At 44.5% G+C, this 20,268-nt stretch overlaps 2 protein-coding genes and 1 non-coding gene across 3 annotated transcripts; 1 reads left to right on the top strand and 2 right to left on the bottom strand.

The window, feature by feature from the left end:
- Positions 1 to 919: 919 nt before the first annotated feature.
- LOC119305188 (CASP-like protein 1B2) lies at positions 920 to 3,053 on the bottom strand. Its single transcript, XM_037581779.1, has 3 exons — positions 2,691 to 3,053; positions 2,484 to 2,598; positions 920 to 1,611 (listed from the first exon to the last, which is right to left on the bottom strand). The coding sequence occupies exons 1-3, from the start codon at positions 2,930 to 2,932 to the stop codon at positions 1,378 to 1,380; spliced, it is 591 nt and encodes a 196-aa protein (XP_037437676.1). The 5' UTR covers positions 2,933 to 3,053; the 3' UTR covers positions 920 to 1,377.
- A 367-nt stretch (positions 3,054 to 3,420) lies between these two features.
- On the top strand, positions 3,421 to 3,508 carry TRNAM-CAU. Its single transcript is given in 2 exon segments — positions 3,421 to 3,458; positions 3,473 to 3,508. It is a non-coding gene; the product is annotated as a tRNA-Met (tRNA).
- A 962-nt stretch (positions 3,509 to 4,470) lies between these two features.
- On the bottom strand, positions 4,471 to 8,187 carry LOC119307403 (protein LOL2-like). The gene is made up of 7 exons (XM_037583478.1): positions 7,897 to 8,187; positions 7,434 to 7,547; positions 6,226 to 6,348; positions 5,364 to 5,473; positions 5,200 to 5,277; positions 5,038 to 5,109; positions 4,471 to 4,924 (listed from the first exon to the last, which is right to left on the bottom strand). The coding sequence occupies exons 2-7, from the start codon at positions 7,543 to 7,545 to the stop codon at positions 4,880 to 4,882; spliced, it is 540 nt and encodes a 179-aa protein (XP_037439375.1). The 5' UTR covers positions 7,546 to 7,547; positions 7,897 to 8,187; the 3' UTR covers positions 4,471 to 4,879.
- Between the last annotated feature and the right edge of the window lie 12,081 nt (positions 8,188 to 20,268).

The raw sequence follows: 20,268 nt of genomic DNA, 5'->3' as shown, positions 1-20,268 counted from the left end.
ACAGTATGCTGAAAGGCCCTGTTTTTCTTTCAGTGCCCTGTTCTTCATATGCTGGCCAGCTGCATGAGTGAGAGTGACCACCCTTCTCTGCTTGATGGCACCTTTCAGGGTACCTCATGTCATGAATACTAGTACCATATGCGTATAGCAACAAGTCTTGTACATCCATACCAATAATGTGGAAAGAGTAGAGTGCAGAAACAAAGGACAAGCGCGAACCAACCTGTGGTTGGATGGTTAGAGGTGCCTACGGTGACTTCATAAATTTCAAGATGATATGCCGGCTCAGTCTTTTGGAGGTGCTCATAGGTTTAGGGTGTGCGTGTGTGCGTTTATAGGGATGAGTGTATGCGCGTGTATATGAGCGTTTGCGTCTGTACTGTGTTTAAAAAAAAAAAACAAAGGACAAGCTGTGAATCTAGGCAGCTGCTAGGTAACCCTATCTGCTCTTATCTTTACACATGATTTATTTACTTTTAAACATGATTTATGGTCCCAAATTTTATGTTATTTTTTACTCAAACCGCTCAAATTTCAGAAAAGTTTAATGATCTTGAAGCTAAGTAGATAATATTAAACGCAGACAGAAGGATCACTACCAATGTATAGACTAAATTGAACTGAAGATAATGCAAATTTTATCACCTAATACTAGTTCTTTTTAAAAGGAAAAATCCATGGCAACTCAGAATTATGACTAGGTTGTGGTTGTCATAGATTGTTAGGCTGATGTGCTGCACCGGTGGTAATCACTTAGCTCCTAGTTGCATGTTGACTGAATTTTTTGCGGAGATGCCTGGTAGGCTCACATGCATGTGCTCCTTCTCCGATAAATCTACATCAACTGACCAACTCCTGAATTTTTGCCCCATTAAGTCCATAACTAAGGCTGGTGCTGGATGCATCATTTCAAGCAACTCCAAACAACTTCACTATTCAGGTAATAAAACAAGGGTTCCATGCAGTACAACAGGTACAAACTGTTGTGAAAGACCAAACCTCACCAGACATACTCCTCGAACGATGCGATGTATCATCCAATTGAGCAAATGCGGCCAAATGCCGGGACAGTTGTGAGTACTGGTTTACAACCACAAAGTAGTAGAATTGAATGGTGCAACAACTTGATCTAATGTAAGAGCTGATCTAGTTAAAGCCCCATAACCAACCAGGGCTTATCTGCCTGCACATTTCAGGCCAGGCAAGGTGATATACAGTTGTACACCAAATTCAGCACACTTGCAGCCTTGAGCACACTTCCTCCTGAGATCCAGCTCCCACATGCAACCATACTGGCTCACATCACTTCACATCCCAGTGACATAAGCAGTGTAGTGTACTCTTGGGTATCAGCTGTCTGAGCTGAGGTACTAGTGCTCATTGGCCTGCGACGACGGCACGGGGAGAGTTGGCTGCAGCTGAGAGCAAGTTCATGGCTAGCATGAGCGCAACGCCGACAAACGAGAACACGAGAGATACGCCTCCACGGTTGCAGAAGGAACCAAATTTGTTGCATATCGGGTTCCAACGCGTGTGCAAGTTACCATTCTTGCCTAACTCGGCCATCGAAGCCGCTGTCGCAGCACCGGTGGCCAATAGAACCATGATTACCTGGGACATTGACAGCACAAGGAGGAAAATATATCATGTGTTGCCGTCCGTTAATACTGGTTTGAAATTTGCCAGATGTGCCACAGTAGTAGGTGCCTACAATACAAAGTACAGCACCAGCAGTTTCACTCAAGCCACTGGTTCTGGATAGTTGCAAAAAGATTCTTGATTAGATCGAGTGCTGTGTTTTTATAGTAGCACCGTCATAAGGCTCGAAATTTATCAGATATCCCTGGATTGTGTAGGAGCATCTAAATTTAAGATCAATACACTTAGTCTAAGTTGGTTACTCCACTAAAATATTTTTGTGAGAAACAGTCCAAAGATACTCTGATGGAAGTGTGACACTACTACTGGATGAGGTTTTGTATAAGTAATGGCCAGTACAACCATGATTATCTTATTTGGGACACTGAAAGTGCAAGGAGGAGGAAAAAAATATCATGTGTTTGCCAGATATGCTACAGTACTAGGTGTCTACAATACAAGTGCAGCACAGCACCAGCAGTTTTTCACTCAAGCCACTGGTTGTGGATAGTTGCAAGAAGATTCTTGATTAGATTGAGTGCTGTGTTTTCATAGTAGCACCAACAGAAGGCTCCAAATTTGTCAGATCTGCCTGGATTGTGTAGGGAAAACTTCATTTAAGATCAACACACTTTCTTAGATTGAGTTGGTTGCTTCTCTCGTAGATCTATTCGATATCCGCGCTACTAAAATATGTTTATGAGGAACAGTTCAAATGTACTTACTCTGATGAAAGTGTGAAACTACTACTGCGTGAGGTTTTCTTTGAGTAAATAATGGCCAGCTTATAGATAATTTTAAGTGTCATTTAGTCGGTAAATTATGATTAAGAGAAAAGAAATTACCATGTCCATCCTATGCACTACCAAATGCTGGGCCCTTCCCTGGACAATACACCTTCTGAGGAGCAGCACCACCAGGTTATACAGACTGGCAATGCTATTGGCTATGACAAAGTACCTGCAAAATCGACGGTTTACCGTCACAGAGACAACATGTCAGTAAATTTCACAGGTAATGGCAGCAAGCAAGCAAAGCAAGGAGGGCCCTACACAAACGCAGGCGTGTCGCTGAACTTGGCAGTGAAGGCCTGTCTGAGCGGCCTGGTGCCCACAATGGCCACCACGGCAGTGTAGGACTGCCTGTTGAGCCCCATGACCACCGCGGCCACCGCCGTCGCCAGGACCGCCGCCGCTCGCAGCAGGACCGGGCGCAGGCCGACGAGCTTGTCCTTGAGCGAGCACAGCTCCGCAGCGGCGATGGCAGGGGGCTTCTTGCCATGCTCGAGGTCCATTGGGTGCCTCTGAAGAAGAACGTCGGGAGGTTTGGGGTGATCGGAGCTGGTGCTTTTGGAAGGGAGATTATATGCTGGTATAATGGTGACCCCAAATTCGAGGTGATCGGATCTTGCAAGTTTGGGCGACTTACCAAACCTCAAAAACCGTAAATTATGGGCTACCTTGTTTCTACTTCGCGAGTAAGCTCGAGTGGCCGGTCAAGAAAAGATGTTTCTTTTTAGAGTCGTTTGAGACTTGTGATACGGGTAGAAAGTGAAGTGCCAAAGAAGAGCATTTTTTTGCAGAGGAGTTTGCATCTCGATCATGACAGGAGGAGCGTGGAGTGAGGGCAATCCGTGGCACACTTCACCGGGAGAGGATACCAGTTTCCTGGTTAGGTACATCTAACATGAGAAATTATATGATTTGATCTTGCTTTTTAGACAAGATTTGTTTAACATTTAGTAATGTATAAATAAATTCACATTACCAGCAGAACACCAGAGGGGTGGTGGCGCAGTTGGCTAGCGCGTAGGTCTCATAGCTAGACGTGAGTGATCCTGAGGTCGAGAGTTCGAGCCTCTCTCACCCCAATTTTTTTTTTAAATTTTAACTTTTGTATAGCGTTCCATTTTCGACGCCGGTTTGTCTTATTTCTTCTTTTGCCTGAGCTCCTAGCTATTTTTTCTAAAGTACCCAAACATCCCGATTTTCAGTTAACAGTTTGCGATAATACAAAAAAAAGTTTTTTTAGATAAAAAAGGTTTGACTTTAATATTTCACTTTTGTGATTACGCATGTACCACATTCCTTATTAACTGACCACAACATATATGGCATGTGTAAGAGGGACATTATTCAGAAAATAACATTTCAACACCACAGCCTGTCCTTTTTTTTACGGAGCAAACATGGACTTGAACATGAATGATTGCACTTTATCTCTACGGGTCCCTTCGCCCCAGTACCATGTCAGGTACGGTGTATAAATACCAACTACAAATACACGTACAATACAAACATGCACGTATGTAGAGATGTACGTGAAATAAAATACAGCCTTCAAAGAATTATTCATCACAATAATTACCGTCGTTTAAATTTTAACTTTTGTATAGCGTTCCATTTTCGACGCCGGTTTGTCTTATTTCTTCTTTTGCCTGAGCTCCTAGCTATTTTTTCTAAAGTACCCAAACATCCCGATTTTCAGTTAACAGTTTGCGATAATACAAAAAAAAGTTTTTTTAGATAAAAAAGGTTTGACTTTAATATTTCACTTTTGTGATTACGCATGTACCACATTCCTTATTAACTGACCACAACATATATGGCATGTGTAAGAGGGACATTATTCAGAAAATAACATTTCAACACCACAGCCTGTCCTTTTTTTTACGGAGCAAACATGGACTTGAACATGAATGATTGCACTTTATCTCTACGGGTCCCTTCGCCCCAGTACCATGTCAGGTACGGTGTATAAATACCAACTACAAATACACGTACAATACAAACATGCACGTATGTAGAGATGTACGTGAAATAAAATACAGCCTTCAAAGAATTATTCATCACAATAATTACCGTCGTTTAATTACCAATCATCAACAGGTGGGGCCAGTCATATGCAAAGTTATTTGCTGTTTATTCATCCACAACGAGAGGCCCCTTCAGGACAGGACACAGGACAGGACAGAGAGGATTTGATCACACAGTGAGGTCTGACAGTGCCCACATTTTACATACAAAAGAATCAAGGGGGTAAGCAAAATACAGTTTTGTCCATATTATCCACACCCGCACTCTCTTTTTTTGTTGGCGCGGTCCGTTTACGCGCTTCCGGTTTTTCTTGTACGCAACCGATCGGTCGATCACCAGACAGGAGTATAATACAAAGTGTTCCCAACTCCAGATTATAAGACATAGACCAGGGCCGCACTTGGTACAAGCGCTGGCATGTTTTGCTACTTTTTCCCGCCGGATGTAACCCCGACTACGACGTTGCTCACCTGTTGAAAATGTCAACGGGTGGTGTGAGCAATGCGGGATAGCTTCACTGGGCAACACAAAGTACGAATGCAGATTGATTGGAAGGCGGTAGCAAAGTGCAGAGGCGGCTTACCAATTTCCCCTTGTCATCTACTGTCATTGGGTTTTCGACGACCACCGTTACATTCTGCGATTGAGCGGATGGCTGACCAACACAGGGGAACGGGGAAATTAGAAAGGTAAATCACCTTTAAATTCACGGTGAATGCTCAAATGGCTCATGATATGCACATACCGCAGAAGTCGATGGGACACTATAAGAAATTCCGTTTGGTGCATGCATTGTAGGTGGCAAAGGTCTCACGGTGTTCATCTGGGATACAAAAATAAATAGGTTAAAATCAGCCGGTTTCACTAAGCATTTGCAGCACAAAGAGATCCAAAGAAGATATGACTTACTCCAATGTTTGTAATAAAATTGCAGATAGCACATTTGACCGAAGATGCTCCATATGGATACATTAACACCGTTTGGCACTGGCCACAGTTCACATGAGCTATACTATTCACTGCACCATGAACAGATAGAATTCGTCAAGTGGAGAACAGATAAATAGAACACATATGATAGACACACAAAGGGAGCTTAAACATGCATCAGACATAGGAACAGAGAAGGGAGAACATACTAAAATGTTGACATTTTATTGTCTTTTCATTACATCCTTCTTAATCAGATTAATTTAACAGTACTGCAGAAAAAAGAAGCCATGCACACGCACAACGGTAACAGAGACAAGCAATACATGCCAACTTTCCAGGATCATACATTGCCAAATCCACGGAGCAAATGACATAAGGTGAAAATACAATCAACTTGCCCGCAGAGAAATAGTTGCTTGAGCAGCATGGGTGATGTTTGACTACTTTCCAGTATTGATTTTGAAGGCTGGCCTTGACTTTATGACCAATAAATCCATAAATGCAGGGTTTGTGATATAAAAACAAAACAACCAGCAATGCACTATACCCCATAAATACTGTCTTATATTTACAGCTTGAGACAACATGAAACTGCTGCGATCAAACTGCTAGAAAATCAGGTAACTTCAAGCCATACGAAGTTTCTGCTAATCTAGCTACACCTGGGGTAAATAATGATAATACTTTCCTAAGGTATTGTAGCATCAACTTGAACTCTCCTGGGTTCTATGCCCGAGTAACCCTTTCTGAATTTATTGAACAGATATTCCATTGATAACTACCATTTCAACTTACAAGCTCAAGGATCTACAGAATAATTTGACACATACATCAGTACCTGGCGGTGCTGGTCTGGCAAGGTTGACTGTATCACAACATGAGCATCTGACAGTAGTTGCATTGCGAGTATACATCAATAAAGTTCGACAGCCGACGCATATAAGCTGAGCCATCTCCATTCCTGCAGAAGAAATTTACTCACCTTTTCATAAGCATGCAACTAGATATCTGAAGCACTACCGACAAACCAAGAGTGAACAACAGTATGCAGCTACAAGGCTAGGAATGGGTAAAAGATAGCCCACTGTCCAATTTCAAATGCATGGGCTGACCCGTTTTAATGAACACAATAAAACATGTACATAGTCACTAAAACACTTGATATATGATGATAAGGCATAAAAGATAGAACATCACAATGGAGGATAAATCTGCCCAGAGAAAGCAAGGAAGAGGCGTCACACATGGCAAAGCAGACCATACACCCAATATACATGGCAAAGCAAGGAAGATGTATCTAATGTAGACAACAAGACTGTTTAAGCAATGACAGCTAGATTAGAAGGGTTCTATCAGCTACTATTTTTTGTTAAAATGAACCAATATGGATTAAACCAGAAGACAAATTTGTAAGGGAACTGAGCATAAGTGGGTTGAAAGTACACAAAAGTAGGTAGATGGATCAAATAAGGAAGGGAAAGTTCATGTTTCTGCCACCAGTCACCCAAAATGTCATATCAGCACCCCCAGTCCAATGATCTAAAGGGCAATTATAGGAAAAATCCCCACGGATTCAAACCCTCCATGATTCCTATGGGAAATTCTACAATCAAAATAGGCTCTTAGTAGCAACCTCAATCTTCTGAACCCCACGCCATACTGATCGAATTTAACATTTCTCTGGGTAGTGCACCACACGATACAGCATTGATCGATCCACCAAACAGTGCGAACCACAGTTGATGAATGCGCATGTTAAGCTAGTAGAATCAAATCTAGAAATGGACAGCACATTCTAGGAATCCATCTACTATCTTAGGCTATAAAATTGGTATGTGAGGTTTCCCTTAACCTGCTATAGGATAAATTACTCCAAGTGTGTCCCTCCTTCATTTCCCTACCCATTCATCAGCATCCCTCTACTACATATAGGCATAGCATATGATCCAGAAATTATCAACAAAACTGAACATGACACGATCTTGTTTGCACCTTTTGTGTTCAATTGCACAAGTGGCGAAACCAGAGCTCGGACATGGCCGTTACCTGGAGGCGGCGCGTTGGTGACGGCATGGCACACGGCGCAGCACACGCTCGGGGCCCCTCTGGGATAGAGTAGAACGCTCCTGCACCCATGGCACACGATCTGGCTCTGCATGCCTGCAAAATTCCGACCAAGCCAGTCAAGCCGTGGCGTCAGAGAGTTTTCCATACACCAATCCGAATATGCTCTGCCCGCTGCTCCATCCGAATCCTATCGCCCAACGCATATCAGCACCCTGCTCTGTCGCAGGGCCGTCGAAACGCGATCAATTAGCACGGGGGCTGCTGGAATCGCCAGGTGAAGCTCCAATTTCGAGAGGACCCAAATCCTGCTCCAGCATACGCCCACCCTCTGATGTTTCCAGGTCGATTTCTCCAGGAAAGCAACGCGACGTGATCGCGGCGCGAGTAGCCGCGCCACCAAATCGACGGGGGAGCAAGAAAAAACATCGGATTCGACGCTCACCTCAAGAAGAACCGAGCAGCGAGGAATCCCTTGCAAGAATCGGTTCCGGGAATGAAGGGGGAGAGCGCCTTCTGCGGGGGAGGAGGGGAGGCGCCACCGATCTAGCTGCACACGGGGACCTCGAGGCGCTTCTCGTGGAGGGGAAAATGGCGGAGAAAAACTTATTGACGGGCAGACAGCGGCGGTTGTGGGATGGATTTATTTGGCAGGCGGACGAGAGGTTGGAGACGACGGAGAAGACCGCGTTGCGTCGCGTCGCGTCGGTCTCACTCTTCTCCTCTCCCCCTCTTCTCTCTTCTTCTCCTTTCCTTTCGTCACATGTTACAAGAGTCGTGGGCGACCGTGTCAATGAACAATATAATTCATTTCCTTTCCTTTTCCAAATAATTCTTTTTTTTGCGGGAATTCCAAATAATCCTTGTATTACTCAAAATCAAGTGCTACGATCAAGACGAACAATATCAATGGCGTCGTCTGGACCCGATCCAAGCCACTGCTTTTGAAAGGTGTTTTATTTGCTCGGAGTTCCCGTTTGATATCCGATAAAGCAAATCTAGGTTTTCGCTTTCCTTGCGATGGGCCTGGAGGCTGAGAGGGAACATGTCAAGTGTCTGCCTAGGATCATGTTTTCTTAGGTTTATTCTGGATGTACAATGCAATTTCGTAAGTCATTTTTCATTTCAGTTGAAAAATGCAGTTGGATGTTTGGGATACTCATATTACGCGGGGGAGGGGGGGGGGCTTTGCACAGAGTTCAATTAAGATTAATGGGTTGCTTCGAGATTTCTTGTGGGCACATGCATCACAAGTCATTCAGTCTTATGGTTCTTCATTATCTGCATATGGTCTTTTGTTCGTGCTTGAGATCTTCCAAAGTTCTTCATAACATGACTAGCTGAATTTTGACAACGGCGTATATCAGTAATACATGAATCTCGTTCCTTCAGATTCTCCTTGATCTCCTGCACCAGAATGACATATTTTGACCTGGTACTTCCTTCACTTTGCACCATCCTCACTGCTTCAAGACAATCAGATTAGATGTCTATGGGGAGCCTGATCCATTGCAAGGCCAACATAAGGCCTTCTTTGATAGTAAGTGTTGACCCAGTGAGAACCAGGGTACCACGGCCCGTCCGCCTTGGGCCCAAAGGACCACGCTTGGGCCAGCTCATGGCAGGTGGCCCCGCTTTGGCCACTCCGCAAGAAGATGCCTTGCGAGGGGCGAGCCTCGCAAGGCCCTCTCGCCGCCCGCCAGGCAGAGCCCGCCTAGGCCGTCAAGTCCCAGGTCGCCTCGCGAGGTTCCCCTGGTGAGGGCGCCCCACGAGGCAGAGCGTGCGGCGTCAGCCGCGGGTCTCTGTGCCCGTCATGTGGGTGACGTCCCGCCATCAGGATAAGGACGACGAGGTGTGACTAAGGCCATATTCCATTCCAGTGATAGGGAAGCGGCGACGTCTGTTAAAGCACAAGTGCTCCCTGGATGATTTTGGTAATTAATGTCAACATACCTCTTGTTGGACTAATACTTTTATCTAGTATATTTCAGATTAGTTCAACATTGAAGTGGTAGGACAAGAGGATGTGCAACCCCTTCTAAATGCTAAGGACAAACATTGGCAAAAGCTCAAGACTCTTCATTTTCATTTTAGTGATCCAAGATCACATTGAGTCCATAGGAAAGCCAATACTATTAAAAGGGGATGAGGTGTTGCTTAATGGTCTACTTGCTCAAAGTGCTTAGTGATATGCTCCAAAGCCCTCAACCACTTTCTCATTTCCACATATGTCCAAAACCTAAAGTCAAACTCGGCCCCACCGATTTGATTCATCCGGCGCCACCGAGTTCATTGACATAGCCACGGCTAGAAACCCTAATCAGTTCGGTCTCACCAAGATGGCCTTGCAAACTCGCTGTTGCTTATTGCAATTATTTCGGTCTCACCGAGATGTGCAATCGGTCCCACCGAGTTTGCTTGACCAAGTCTATGTTTGCTTATTGCTGAAATCGGTCTCACCGAGTTCATGCAATCGGTCTCACCGAGATGAGGTTTTGCCCTAACCCTAGCACATCGGTCCCACCGAGTTGACCTTGTCGGTCCCACCGAAAACTCTAGCGTTCACATTTTGAACCAGATTGGTCTGACCGAGTTTCACTATTCGGTCTCACCGAGTTTGGTAAATTGTGTGTAACGACTAGATTTTGTGTGGAGGCTATATATACCACTCCACCCCCTTCTCCATTCGAGAGAGATCCATCAGAACGTGCCTACACTTCCACAACTCATTTTCTGAGAGAGAATCAACAACTCATGTGTTGAGACCAAGACATTCCAATCCTACCACAAGAATCTTGATCTCTAGCCTTCCCCAAGTTGCTTTCCACTCAAATCATCTTTCCATCATATCCAAATCTGTGTGAGAGAGTTGAGTGTTGGGGAGACTATCATTTGAAGCACAAGAGCAAGGAGTTCATCATCAACATACCATCTATTACCTTTTGGAGAGTGATGTCTCCTAGATTGGTTAGGTGTCACTTGGGAGCCTCCGTCAAGATTGTGGAGTTGAACCAAGGAGTTTGTAAGGGCAAGGAGATCGCCTACTTCGTGAAGATCTACCCAAGTGAGGCAAGTTCTTCATGGGCGATGCCCATGGTGGGATAGACAAGGTTGCTTCTTTGTGGACCCTTCATGGGTGGAGCCCTCCGTGGACTGCGCAACTGTTACCCTTCGTGGGTTGAAGTCTCCACCAACGTGGATGTACGATAGCACCACCTATCGGAACCACGCCAAAAAAATTCGTGCCTCCAATTGCGTTTGCACACTCCAATCCCATCCCTTTACTTTCTTGCAAATTGCATGCTTTACTTTCCGCCGCTCATATACTCTTTCCATGCTTGTTTGAAATGTATTATGAATGGTTGAAATTGTGCTAATCTCCAACCTTAACTTGAAAAACTTAAAAACCGCTATCTTTACATGTTGAGGGTCTAACCACCCCCTTCTAGACACCTATTCTCGATCCTTTCAATTGGTATCAGAGCCTTGGTCTCCATTTCTTTGGTTTAATCACCATTGGAGGAAGATGGATGAGTCTACGATTGGGAGTATTAGACGTAGAGTGCCTATGCTTGATGGAGAGTTCTATAGTGCTTGGAAAAATGAGGTGCTTGAGATTTTCAATGAATATCAATTGAACAAGTACATTACTAGCCCTTGTGCATCCCTTGTTGATCCATTGCATCCTACCCCCGATGTGTCTCTTGACATGATTCACAATCTTAGAACTATCAATCTTATAACTAGAGGATTGCCTAGAAATTTGATTACTTGCTTGCCAACTCTTGAATGTGCTTACACTATATGGAGATATCTTGAGGAACGCTTTCCAGACTATTCCTTGAAAAACTTAGATGAGATTCTTCACAAGTCCATTGCTTTAAATAAGATGAGTCCTAATGATCCTAAGTTTGGTGATTGTCTATTTGAGCTTCATGACCTTATGCGTGCCAAAGGAGATGTTGGAATCATTAGTAACATCATATCTGAAGTCATTAGAATTCATAGAGATGCACATTGTCATGATCATCAATCTAATGAATCACTCTATCTAGGAAATGATCAATCACAAGACGATGTTGAACATGGATACTATGATGGGGATGATGATAGTGACTATGATCTCGATGAGGCTATGAGACACTTTGGTCTTATGGCTAACCTTCGCGACTACATGGCTGGAGTAAAGGAATGGGTTCTTGATAGTGGATGTACCGATCACATGACCAGAGACAAGGATATGTTTCGTGAGCTTGCTGAAAACAACGACCCTCAAAAGTATGTCACGTTTGGTGATAACTCAAAGGGTAAGGTGGTTGGCCTTGGTAAGGTGGCCATCTCACATGACAACTCCATACAAAATATTATGCTCGTTGAATCTCTTGGCTATAATTTACTTTCTGTATCTAGACTAGCCGATTTCGGTTTCAATGTCCTATTTACTGAAGTAGATTGCTGATGACCCACAAGTGCATGGGGTCAATTGTAGCCCTTTTCAATAAGTAAGAGTGTCGAACCCAACGAGGAGCAGAAGGAAATGACAAGTGGTTTTCAGCAAGGTAATGTCTGCAAGTGCTAAAATTGTAAGTAGCGGTGTAGTTTGGTACACTACAAAAAAATATACTTCCATGATGATATGTGTTTGTCACAGTAGGTCGCATTTTTTGTCATGCATGTACATCCATGACGATATTATGACAGAATCAAGATAGTCATATCTATGCTGTCGTAGAAGTGTTCCATGACATTACCAAAATTATCATCACAAAAGTGTCCACTTCCATGACGATAAATCACACGTCACAGAAGTTCTTTCGTCAAGGGTGACCGACACGTGGCATCCACCGTAACGGAATGCCGTTAAGTTATCGGGTCCGGTTTTGGGTCCGATAACTCATTAACAGCCGGTACCAATGGGGATTTTCCACATGTAAAATCATCATTGGCCGGAGGAAACACGTGTTTCCTCACCGTTGGGACAGATGTTATCCACTCATTGGACAGGAGGTGCCAATGATAGGTCAACACGTGGCACGGCCCAACAGTGGCCCATTCCGGTGAAAATGGTCGGCCGAGTAAAAATTAGCAGGCCGACCCATATAAAGCCTACTTGTGTCAGGTCCATTTAAGCTCACAGCCCATACGAGATGTCCCAATTCGGTCCATCAGTGACCCGTTTAAGATTTGACACCATTGCAACCCATCGTCAGTTCGAGCCTGTTAACAGCCCGCTATATATTTGGGCTCAATATCGGCTCGATGAGATTTCAGCCTGTTAACGGCCCATTCAATGGATGGGCCAATTTTCAGGATGTACATCTTTCGGCCTTTTAGCGACCCATTTAAATGTTGGGCTAATTTCTAGCCCGGTGTTTCTTTCAGCCTGTTGACGACCCATAAATCAGTTGGGCCATTTGTAGTCAGACCTGAGTTTTGGCCTTTTAGCGACCCATTTAAGTGTTAGGCCAATTTTTGGCCCGGTGTGTCTTTCAGCCTGTTGACGGCCCATAAATCAGTTGGGCCATTTGTAGTCGGACCTGAGTTTTGGCCTTTTAGCGACCCATTTAAGTGTTGGGCCAATTCCCGGCCTTGTGTGCCTTTCAGCCAACGGACCATAAATGAGTTGGGCCATTTGTAATCGGACCTGAGTTTCGGCCTTTTAACAGCCCATGCCCTTCATGGTCCAATACCAGCCCGGTTTCTCTTTCGGCCTGCTAAAGGCCCACAACACAGTTGGGCCATTTTCAATACGACCTGACTTTCGGCCTCTTAGCGGCCCATGCTCTTCATGGTCCAGTACAGGCCCGATGTCTCTTTCGGCCTGCTAAAGGCCCACAGTATAGTTGGGCCATATGTAGCCCGAACTTAGTAATGGCATGCTAACGACCCGTGAAATCAATTGGGCTCACCTATTGCCCGCTTCGATGTCGGCCTGTTAACGACCCGGGAGGTAAGAGGGCCGACCATTAACTTTCGGCCTCGTAACGGCCCATTAACTTAATGGGCCCACTAAAGTTCGTACATGTCTTTAGGCCAAATTAGATAATTTGAGCCCATCACGATGAGCAATTATGCACAGGACCAAAACCGATCAAGCAAAGGTATGACATACAGGGAAAAACATTGCACATCCAGCATATATTACAGGAAATTACGTCCACTGGGCAATCAAAGATTGATGCCTGTGCAAATAAATGAACAGAACCTAACAATCTACAACGTCACAATCTGCAACCTCAGCACAGATGACGCTCATAAGCATGTGGGCAAGTTCTTTCTGCTTTGCTACACTGTCTTTGAAAACATTGATCAGTTGTTGTGTCACACGACTCTGCACCTCTGATTCCTCCACCATTTCCATCATTGCTTCAGCCATTAATTAGTTCACAAACATACATTTTTTCCGTTGCATTCGAGACAGAGGATACTGAACAGATTCAGATGGCGATTTTGGCAGGCTTGTAGTATTGATAGTCGAGAGTGTCTCGACCACTGCATCATAACATAAATTAGGAGGGGAACCAAACAGATTAATCATGAGTTGTTGCCATATTACCTAGCCTAGATTTATTGGAAAGAAACAATGGGGTTGCCTTGCTGTTTTTAGAGTTTGTCTTCTTATCTTCAGCAGTCTGCACCAAATTAACACACTAGCATTGCTATCATTGGCCACGTCAGATAATAGGAAAGCAACATTGGTACAACGAACGTTTGGGCAACTAGCCTACACCAAATTAACACAATATGACACAGCTATCATCAGCCAGGTAAGGTAATACGAAAGCAACATTGAGACAATGAATGAATGGGCAACCAGAGTAGCACTACATTCAGTAATGTGCATGATATGAGATAGTACACTCATGCAACTCAGTATGCAAAACTACCAGGCAATTTTCTTTACAAAAATCAACATTGGCGCCTTTAACATTTTGCTACAACTAATTTTAGATTAGATAAAGGTTGGATTCACACCGATTAACAAAATACATGCCGATGTAAAAATATAGTGATATACAACAGGTACTTACATCTGCATTGGAGCACAGAGAATTCCTACAAGAATCTTTCCTCACAGACGATACCAGTGCAGAAATTCTTCTATCTGTTAAGCTTATTTTCTAAAAGAGATGGGTAAGAAACATGTAGAAAATATGATCAACATGCTATAAAATTTCATGATGCAAGGATACGCACACGCTTCTTAGAATGGAGTTGACCTATTTTTGCTGGACTGGAGCGGACTAGTTCTTTGGCCATTGGAATCTGCTTATTATCAATAGGAATTGGGTTTCTCTGTGCTGGAGCAGTATCTATAAAAACTGGAGTTGGTTTATTATCTCCCGGCGTTTGGATCTTTTGCAAAGGCCTTGTTTGTAACCCTTCATATTCTAACATAGTCGTCTTCCCCTTGCATGCCTTGTATAGAAGAATGGTGCTTTAATTATAAAACATGCTACAACAGAGAGATGGAATAGGTACTGAAGAATAGAAAGGCATGACATATTGACATGTATTCCCTCCATCCAGAAAAAATTGGATGGGTCTAGGCGTATTTCAGTTCTAGATACATCCTTTTTTATCCATTTCGGCAACATGTAATCCGGACGGAGGGAGTATGGTGTAAGAGCTAGGGATACAACAGGACAAAATAGTAAAAAAAACACTAGTTGAATGTAAAACTGTATGCTAGCAGAATACGTATAGAAAAAACTAAGGCAACATACACGTGTATGATTGGGAAACTAAGATGGCATTGCAACAGAGCACTAGAACAACACTTCAATGTAAAAAACATGGTATGGTAAACAGATGAAGTACATACTGATGAATAACAATGCATAAGATATTCAGAAGCATGATATCCAAATTAAGCAGACGACATTGCGATAGAGTAGAATGACAGTACTTGAATTTGAAAACATGTTATCTTGAATGGAATAGGTAATGAAACACAGGAAGGCGTGACATATTTACATGCATGATCAGCATGCTAAGCACATGGCATTCCAATAGAGTAGATACACTCCAGGACATTATATGCATGTTGTACCCATATCACAGGCAAAGTTAGAGCAAGGACCTTGTGGGGTGAAGAGGATTCGTCATCTTTCTGCAAGTCTTCTGAAGAATTGCCTTTACATGTTCCATCATATTGGGTATCATTGACATCAAGTTTATTGGCCTTTACATTGCTCCGTGAGGTTCTCGTGGATATATCAGTGTGTGCAATTATATCTGACATGCATGGAAGACAACTAGTAGTTAGATTTATGTAATGAGTGCATGTAGGATACACCATAAATAGTAGGACTGGGGTTAACTAGTAGCAATAAGTCTCAAAAACTAAAGGGAGAACATAGATGAAAGCTATAGAATATGTATCGTTTGTACTCGAGATTAACTAGATGGCACACAAAAGTATTAAAGAACAACATAGGTAATACTAGAAGTGGTATAATACTATAATCACCAGCCTGTGGGATATCATTGGCTGATGGATGATAACTATGGAGCAACGTTAACTCCAGAACAAGACCCGTAAGAGATCAGCATGAATATACAGTGAAATGTGATAATCTATTTTCCATGCTTAGATGAATAAGAAAGCCATAAATGTTACACACAAGTAAGATGAGGGTACAACCCTATCTGGTCGCCATCCATCGGAGTGAGCATCATGTGCTGACTTGTCGATGGCCCTGCAGTTGTTGCGGTTGTCCATGTCGAGCACGCGCATTTGATGCAGGGAACTATTGAGTGGGGACTATAGCTCCCTTCTGGTGTATGCTTCCCTTGTTGGAGCAGCTGCGGTGAGTCGGAAGACGGTGTGGCTGAAGATGCAGATAACACATAATGTTAAGAATGACACATCTCTTTGATCTGAAGAAATACACTAAGAGATCAACAGCAAGGTACGAGAGTGGTCACATGTCTGTTGACTGAAGACTAAATTGGGGTCACATGATTTTATTTTATTTTGGTACTGCCCGATCTACGCCGGATGGCTTGATGGCCGTCTTGTGCCTCCCAGCTAACACTGTTCAGAATCTTCCCCGAAGAGCCAACGACCAATGGCAAAGCAGTCTGCCTCCGCCGTCCGTGGCCCTGGCCAAAACCCTGCTCCCCGCCCCACCACACTGCCGTCGTTGCGCCGCCCCCAGGCCAATCCACAAAGACTCCCCATCATCCAGATCCGGCGGCGGCAGTACCTTCAACCCACGCAACTCTAAGATAGCCATCTAAGCACTGCTTCCGTGGCGAACTTGCGGCCCTGCACCCTTACGTTAGACACCAGCCAACCGGCAGCCTAGGAGCTCCGCCGCCTCGAGGGGTGCTGCTTTCCATTGGGAATCGATTGGCCCAGAATAAAAATTCAGACAACTGACGCCTAAATAAAGTGATTTGAGATGAGGGCGTGACCTATCTGGCGGCATGGTGAAGTAGGCAGGTCTAGCTGTCGAGTCGGTGAGGCCGGCATAGTTGCAATGGCGACCGGCGGCAGGGAAACAACGATGTCGCGACGGTCGACGGCTACGGGAAAGCAGCGTCAGGACTCTGGACGGATCCGAAGTTGGAGCCGCTCTGGCGCCATGAACAACAGTGGGGGTGAATCGGCTCCGGTACGGTTCATGCGACCGTCGTTGAGGCAGCTCCAGCAGCATGGAGTAAGAGGCACACGGCCCAGTGCATGACGGCAAATGGACAACGTCTCCGGCATTAGGGAGGAGGGCGGCTGTGAAATTGGTGCGGTGGGGGCGCCATGGAGGAGGGGCTGAGGTTTCACGACTCGGGAGAAGGGAGCTTCTGGGGAGAAGGTGATTTGGCGCCCACGAGGTATGAATGGGGGGGAGGGGATTGGGAGGGGAGTGGAACCATGTCTTACGGACGCATTTGTTTGAAATGTGAGGGGGAGTTACAGTTCTACCCCTGCCTTTAGGCTTCTCGGCTTGGGTATGTGTACTGAGGGTCGGGGATAGTAGAGTAACTTTGCTTGTCCCCAAATAGTGGGAGGGAGCGATTTCGGGCGAGGAGGGCTTGTTTTGAAATATAGTGGGCGCAAGCGATTTCGGGCGAGGAGAGCTTGTTTTGAAATAGTGGGCGCGAGCTATTTCAGGCGAGGAAAGCGTGTTTTGCCGACCATGGTTTATGAATTATTCAGCACATGTCATTTCGGCTGAGGAGAAGGCGCGCTTGGATGAAGTTACGAACCTACCCTCGATGTACAACGGGCCAATTGATGCGTGTCCCACATAGGATGGTAATTTTGCGTCTCCCATTATTTGCTCGGGCGAATTCCACCGAGCAGAGGATGTTTAACGGTTCATTCAAATTTTCGGAGAACGAGCATCCACGTCTACCTTACCAAGTCGATTTGAATCAAAATTTGAAATATTAGCTTGCCACTTCTTTTTTAGATGGAGAGATGATGCTCGGGTGTAATGTGTTTTTACATGCTCGTTGCTAGCGATTTACTATATGACAAATAGTTGACCCACTCAAAAACGGGAATTAAACCCAAAATGAAATATCTCGATTCAATGAAATAGCTCGTTCACTAGGTCAAGATAATGAACTAAATCCAAAATTGAACACCTCAATCGAGTAGCATGTTGTACAGTATTATAGTACTCCATGAACATGTTGAAAGTCAAATTAATGAACTTGTTTGATATACGCATATATCCGTTTATGTGTGGATTGTAGACATGTTCTCCAATTTAAATATTTGAATGCAAGTTTATATCAAAACATGGTTTATATCAATCTTTGATGCATAAAATGCGACCTCCCCTCCCCCGGACTCCTGCTCTCTCTCTCTCTCTCTCTCTCTCTCTCTCTCTCTCTCTCTCTCTCTCTCCGACAATCTTCAATTCCGTCGCACGCATCTGACACACAAACCTTGTTGGTCCCTCTCCCTTTCTCTCCATCTCTCTCTATCTCTCTTTGTGTGTGTGTGTGTGTGTGTGGGGGGGGGTGTTTCTAGTTCGCATGCATATATACTCCATCTACAGGTCTCTCTCGCACACTATGTATGATACTCTAGTCCAAGCTAGATATCTTGGGTGCACTCATCATACGCACACAAATTCCTTGGCTCGTTGCCCGTAACTCTCTCACGCACCACTCTGTCGTCTCGGAGCTCTTCCCCCCCTCTCAAACTCTCCATCTACCTGGGTCACACATACACATGCATATCTCACTCGCACTCGATAGGCACATCTAAAGCCCTATCTCTCTCCCTCGTTCTCTCTCCATCTCACACGCACACACACACACAATCTCATGCCTAGCTAGCCAAGTATGATGGTCTCTCACTCAATTGTAGGCACACGCAATCCCCCCTATATGTATATGACTAGCTAATCTTAGTCTCCATCACAAACATGTGCATGGTCTATCTCGATTTCTCTCGGGGCATCTTTCTATCGCGCACGCATCCCCTCGATCTCCCACCCATATAGTCCCCTCACGATCTCGAGGGGATCTCTCTATCACAAACACACCCTCTCTCCCTCCCCATGCGTCCATGTTCTCCATGTGTCCCTCTCGACCTTTGTTCCTTGTTGGTCAGACCTCTATTGGACATGTGCTATAGGGGTGTCTCTCTCCGTTGCAAACAATCACACATTAGCTATCTTCGTGTATCTCCTCGCCTCTCTTTTCTATCTCGGAGATGCATGCGTGATTGATACGTCTCTGTTGTATCTACTTTTCCAAACACTTTTGCCCTTGTTTTGGACTCTAACTTGCATGATTTGAATGGAACTAACCCGAACTGACGCTGTTTTCAGCAGAAACTGCCATGGTGTTATTTTTGTGCAGAAATAAAAGTTCTCAGAATGTCCTGGAAATCCACAGAGCAACTTTTCAGAATTAATAAAAAATATTGGCGAAAGAAATAGCGTCAGGGGGCCCACACCCTGTCCAGGACGGTGGGGGCGCGCCCCCTCCCCCTGGGCGTGCCCCCCTGCCTTGTGGCCCCCCTGGACGTCCACCGACCTCAACTCCAACTCCATATATTTGCTTTCGTGGAGAAAAAAAAATCAAGGAGAAAGTTTCATCACGTTTTATGATACAGAGCCGCCGCCAAGTCCTAATCTCTCTCGGGATGGCTGATCTGGAGTCCGTTCGGGGCTCCGGAGAGGGGGATTCGTCGCTGTCGTCATCATCAACCACCCTCCATCACCAATTTCATGATGCTCACTGCCTTGCGTGAGTAATTCCATCGTAGGCTTGCTAGATGGTGATGGGTTGGATGAGATTTACCATGTAATCAAGTTAGTTTTGTTAGGGTTTGATCCCTAGTATCCACTATGTTTTGAGATTGATGTTGCTATGACTTTGCTATGCTTAATGCTTGTCACTAGGGCCCAAGTGCCCTGATTTCAAATATGAACCTATTATGTTTCATGAATATATGCGAGTTCTTGATCCTATCTTGCAAGTCTATAGTCACCTATTATGTGTTATGATCCGACAACCCCGAAGTGACAATAATCGGGATACTTCTCGGTGATGACCGTAGTTTGAGGAGTTCATGTATTCACTATGTGTTAATGCTTTGGTCTGGTACTCTATTAAAAGGAGGCCTTAATATCCCTTAGTTTCCACTAGGACCCCGCTGCCACGGGAGGGTAGGACAAAAGATGTCATGCAAGTTCTTTTCCATAAGCACGTATGACTATATTCAGAATACATGCCTACATTACATTGATGAACTGGAGCTAGTTCTGTGTCACCCTATGTTATAACTATTACATGAGGAATCACATCCGACATAATTATCCATCACTGATCCAATGCGTACGAGCTT

Source organism: Triticum dicoccoides, chromosome 5B (genome assembly GCF_002162155.2).
Source record: "Triticum dicoccoides isolate Atlit2015 ecotype Zavitan chromosome 5B, WEW_v2.0, whole genome shotgun sequence".
In the NCBI taxonomy this organism is placed as follows: Eukaryota; Viridiplantae; Streptophyta; class Magnoliopsida; order Poales; family Poaceae; genus Triticum; species Triticum dicoccoides.
Note: the sequence above shows the minus strand (reverse complement) of the source record. Positions and strands in the feature narration are given on the sequence as shown.

What these genes read in the sequence shown, in the direction of transcription:
- LOC119305188 (XM_037581779.1), bottom strand. Translation starts at nt 2,932, where the DNA reads ATGGACCTCGAGCATGGCAAGAAGCCCCCTGCCATCGCCGCTGCGGAG. An exon ending in AGCGACACGCCTGCGTTTGT is followed by an intron (nt 2,599 to 2,690) that starts GTAGGGCCCTCC and finishes TCGATTTTGCAG; the next exon opens with GTACTTTGTCATAGCCAATA. An exon ending in TAGTGCATAGGATGGACATG is followed by an intron (nt 1,612 to 2,483) that starts GTAATTTCTTTT and finishes TCAATGTCCCAG; the next exon opens with GTAATCATGGTTCTATTGGC.
- LOC119307403 (XM_037583478.1), bottom strand. Translation starts at nt 7,545, where the DNA reads ATGCAGAGCCAGATCGTGTGCCATGGGTGCAGGAGCGTTCTACTCTAT. An exon ending in TGCCAGACCAGCACCGCCAG is followed by an intron (nt 5,474 to 6,225) that starts GTACTGATGTAT and finishes TTCATGGTGCAG; the next exon opens with TGAATAGTATAGCTCATGTG. An exon ending in TAGATGACAAGGGGAAATTG is followed by an intron (nt 4,925 to 5,037) that starts GTAAGCCGCCTC and finishes CATTTTCAACAG; the next exon opens with GTGAGCAACGTCGTAGTCGG.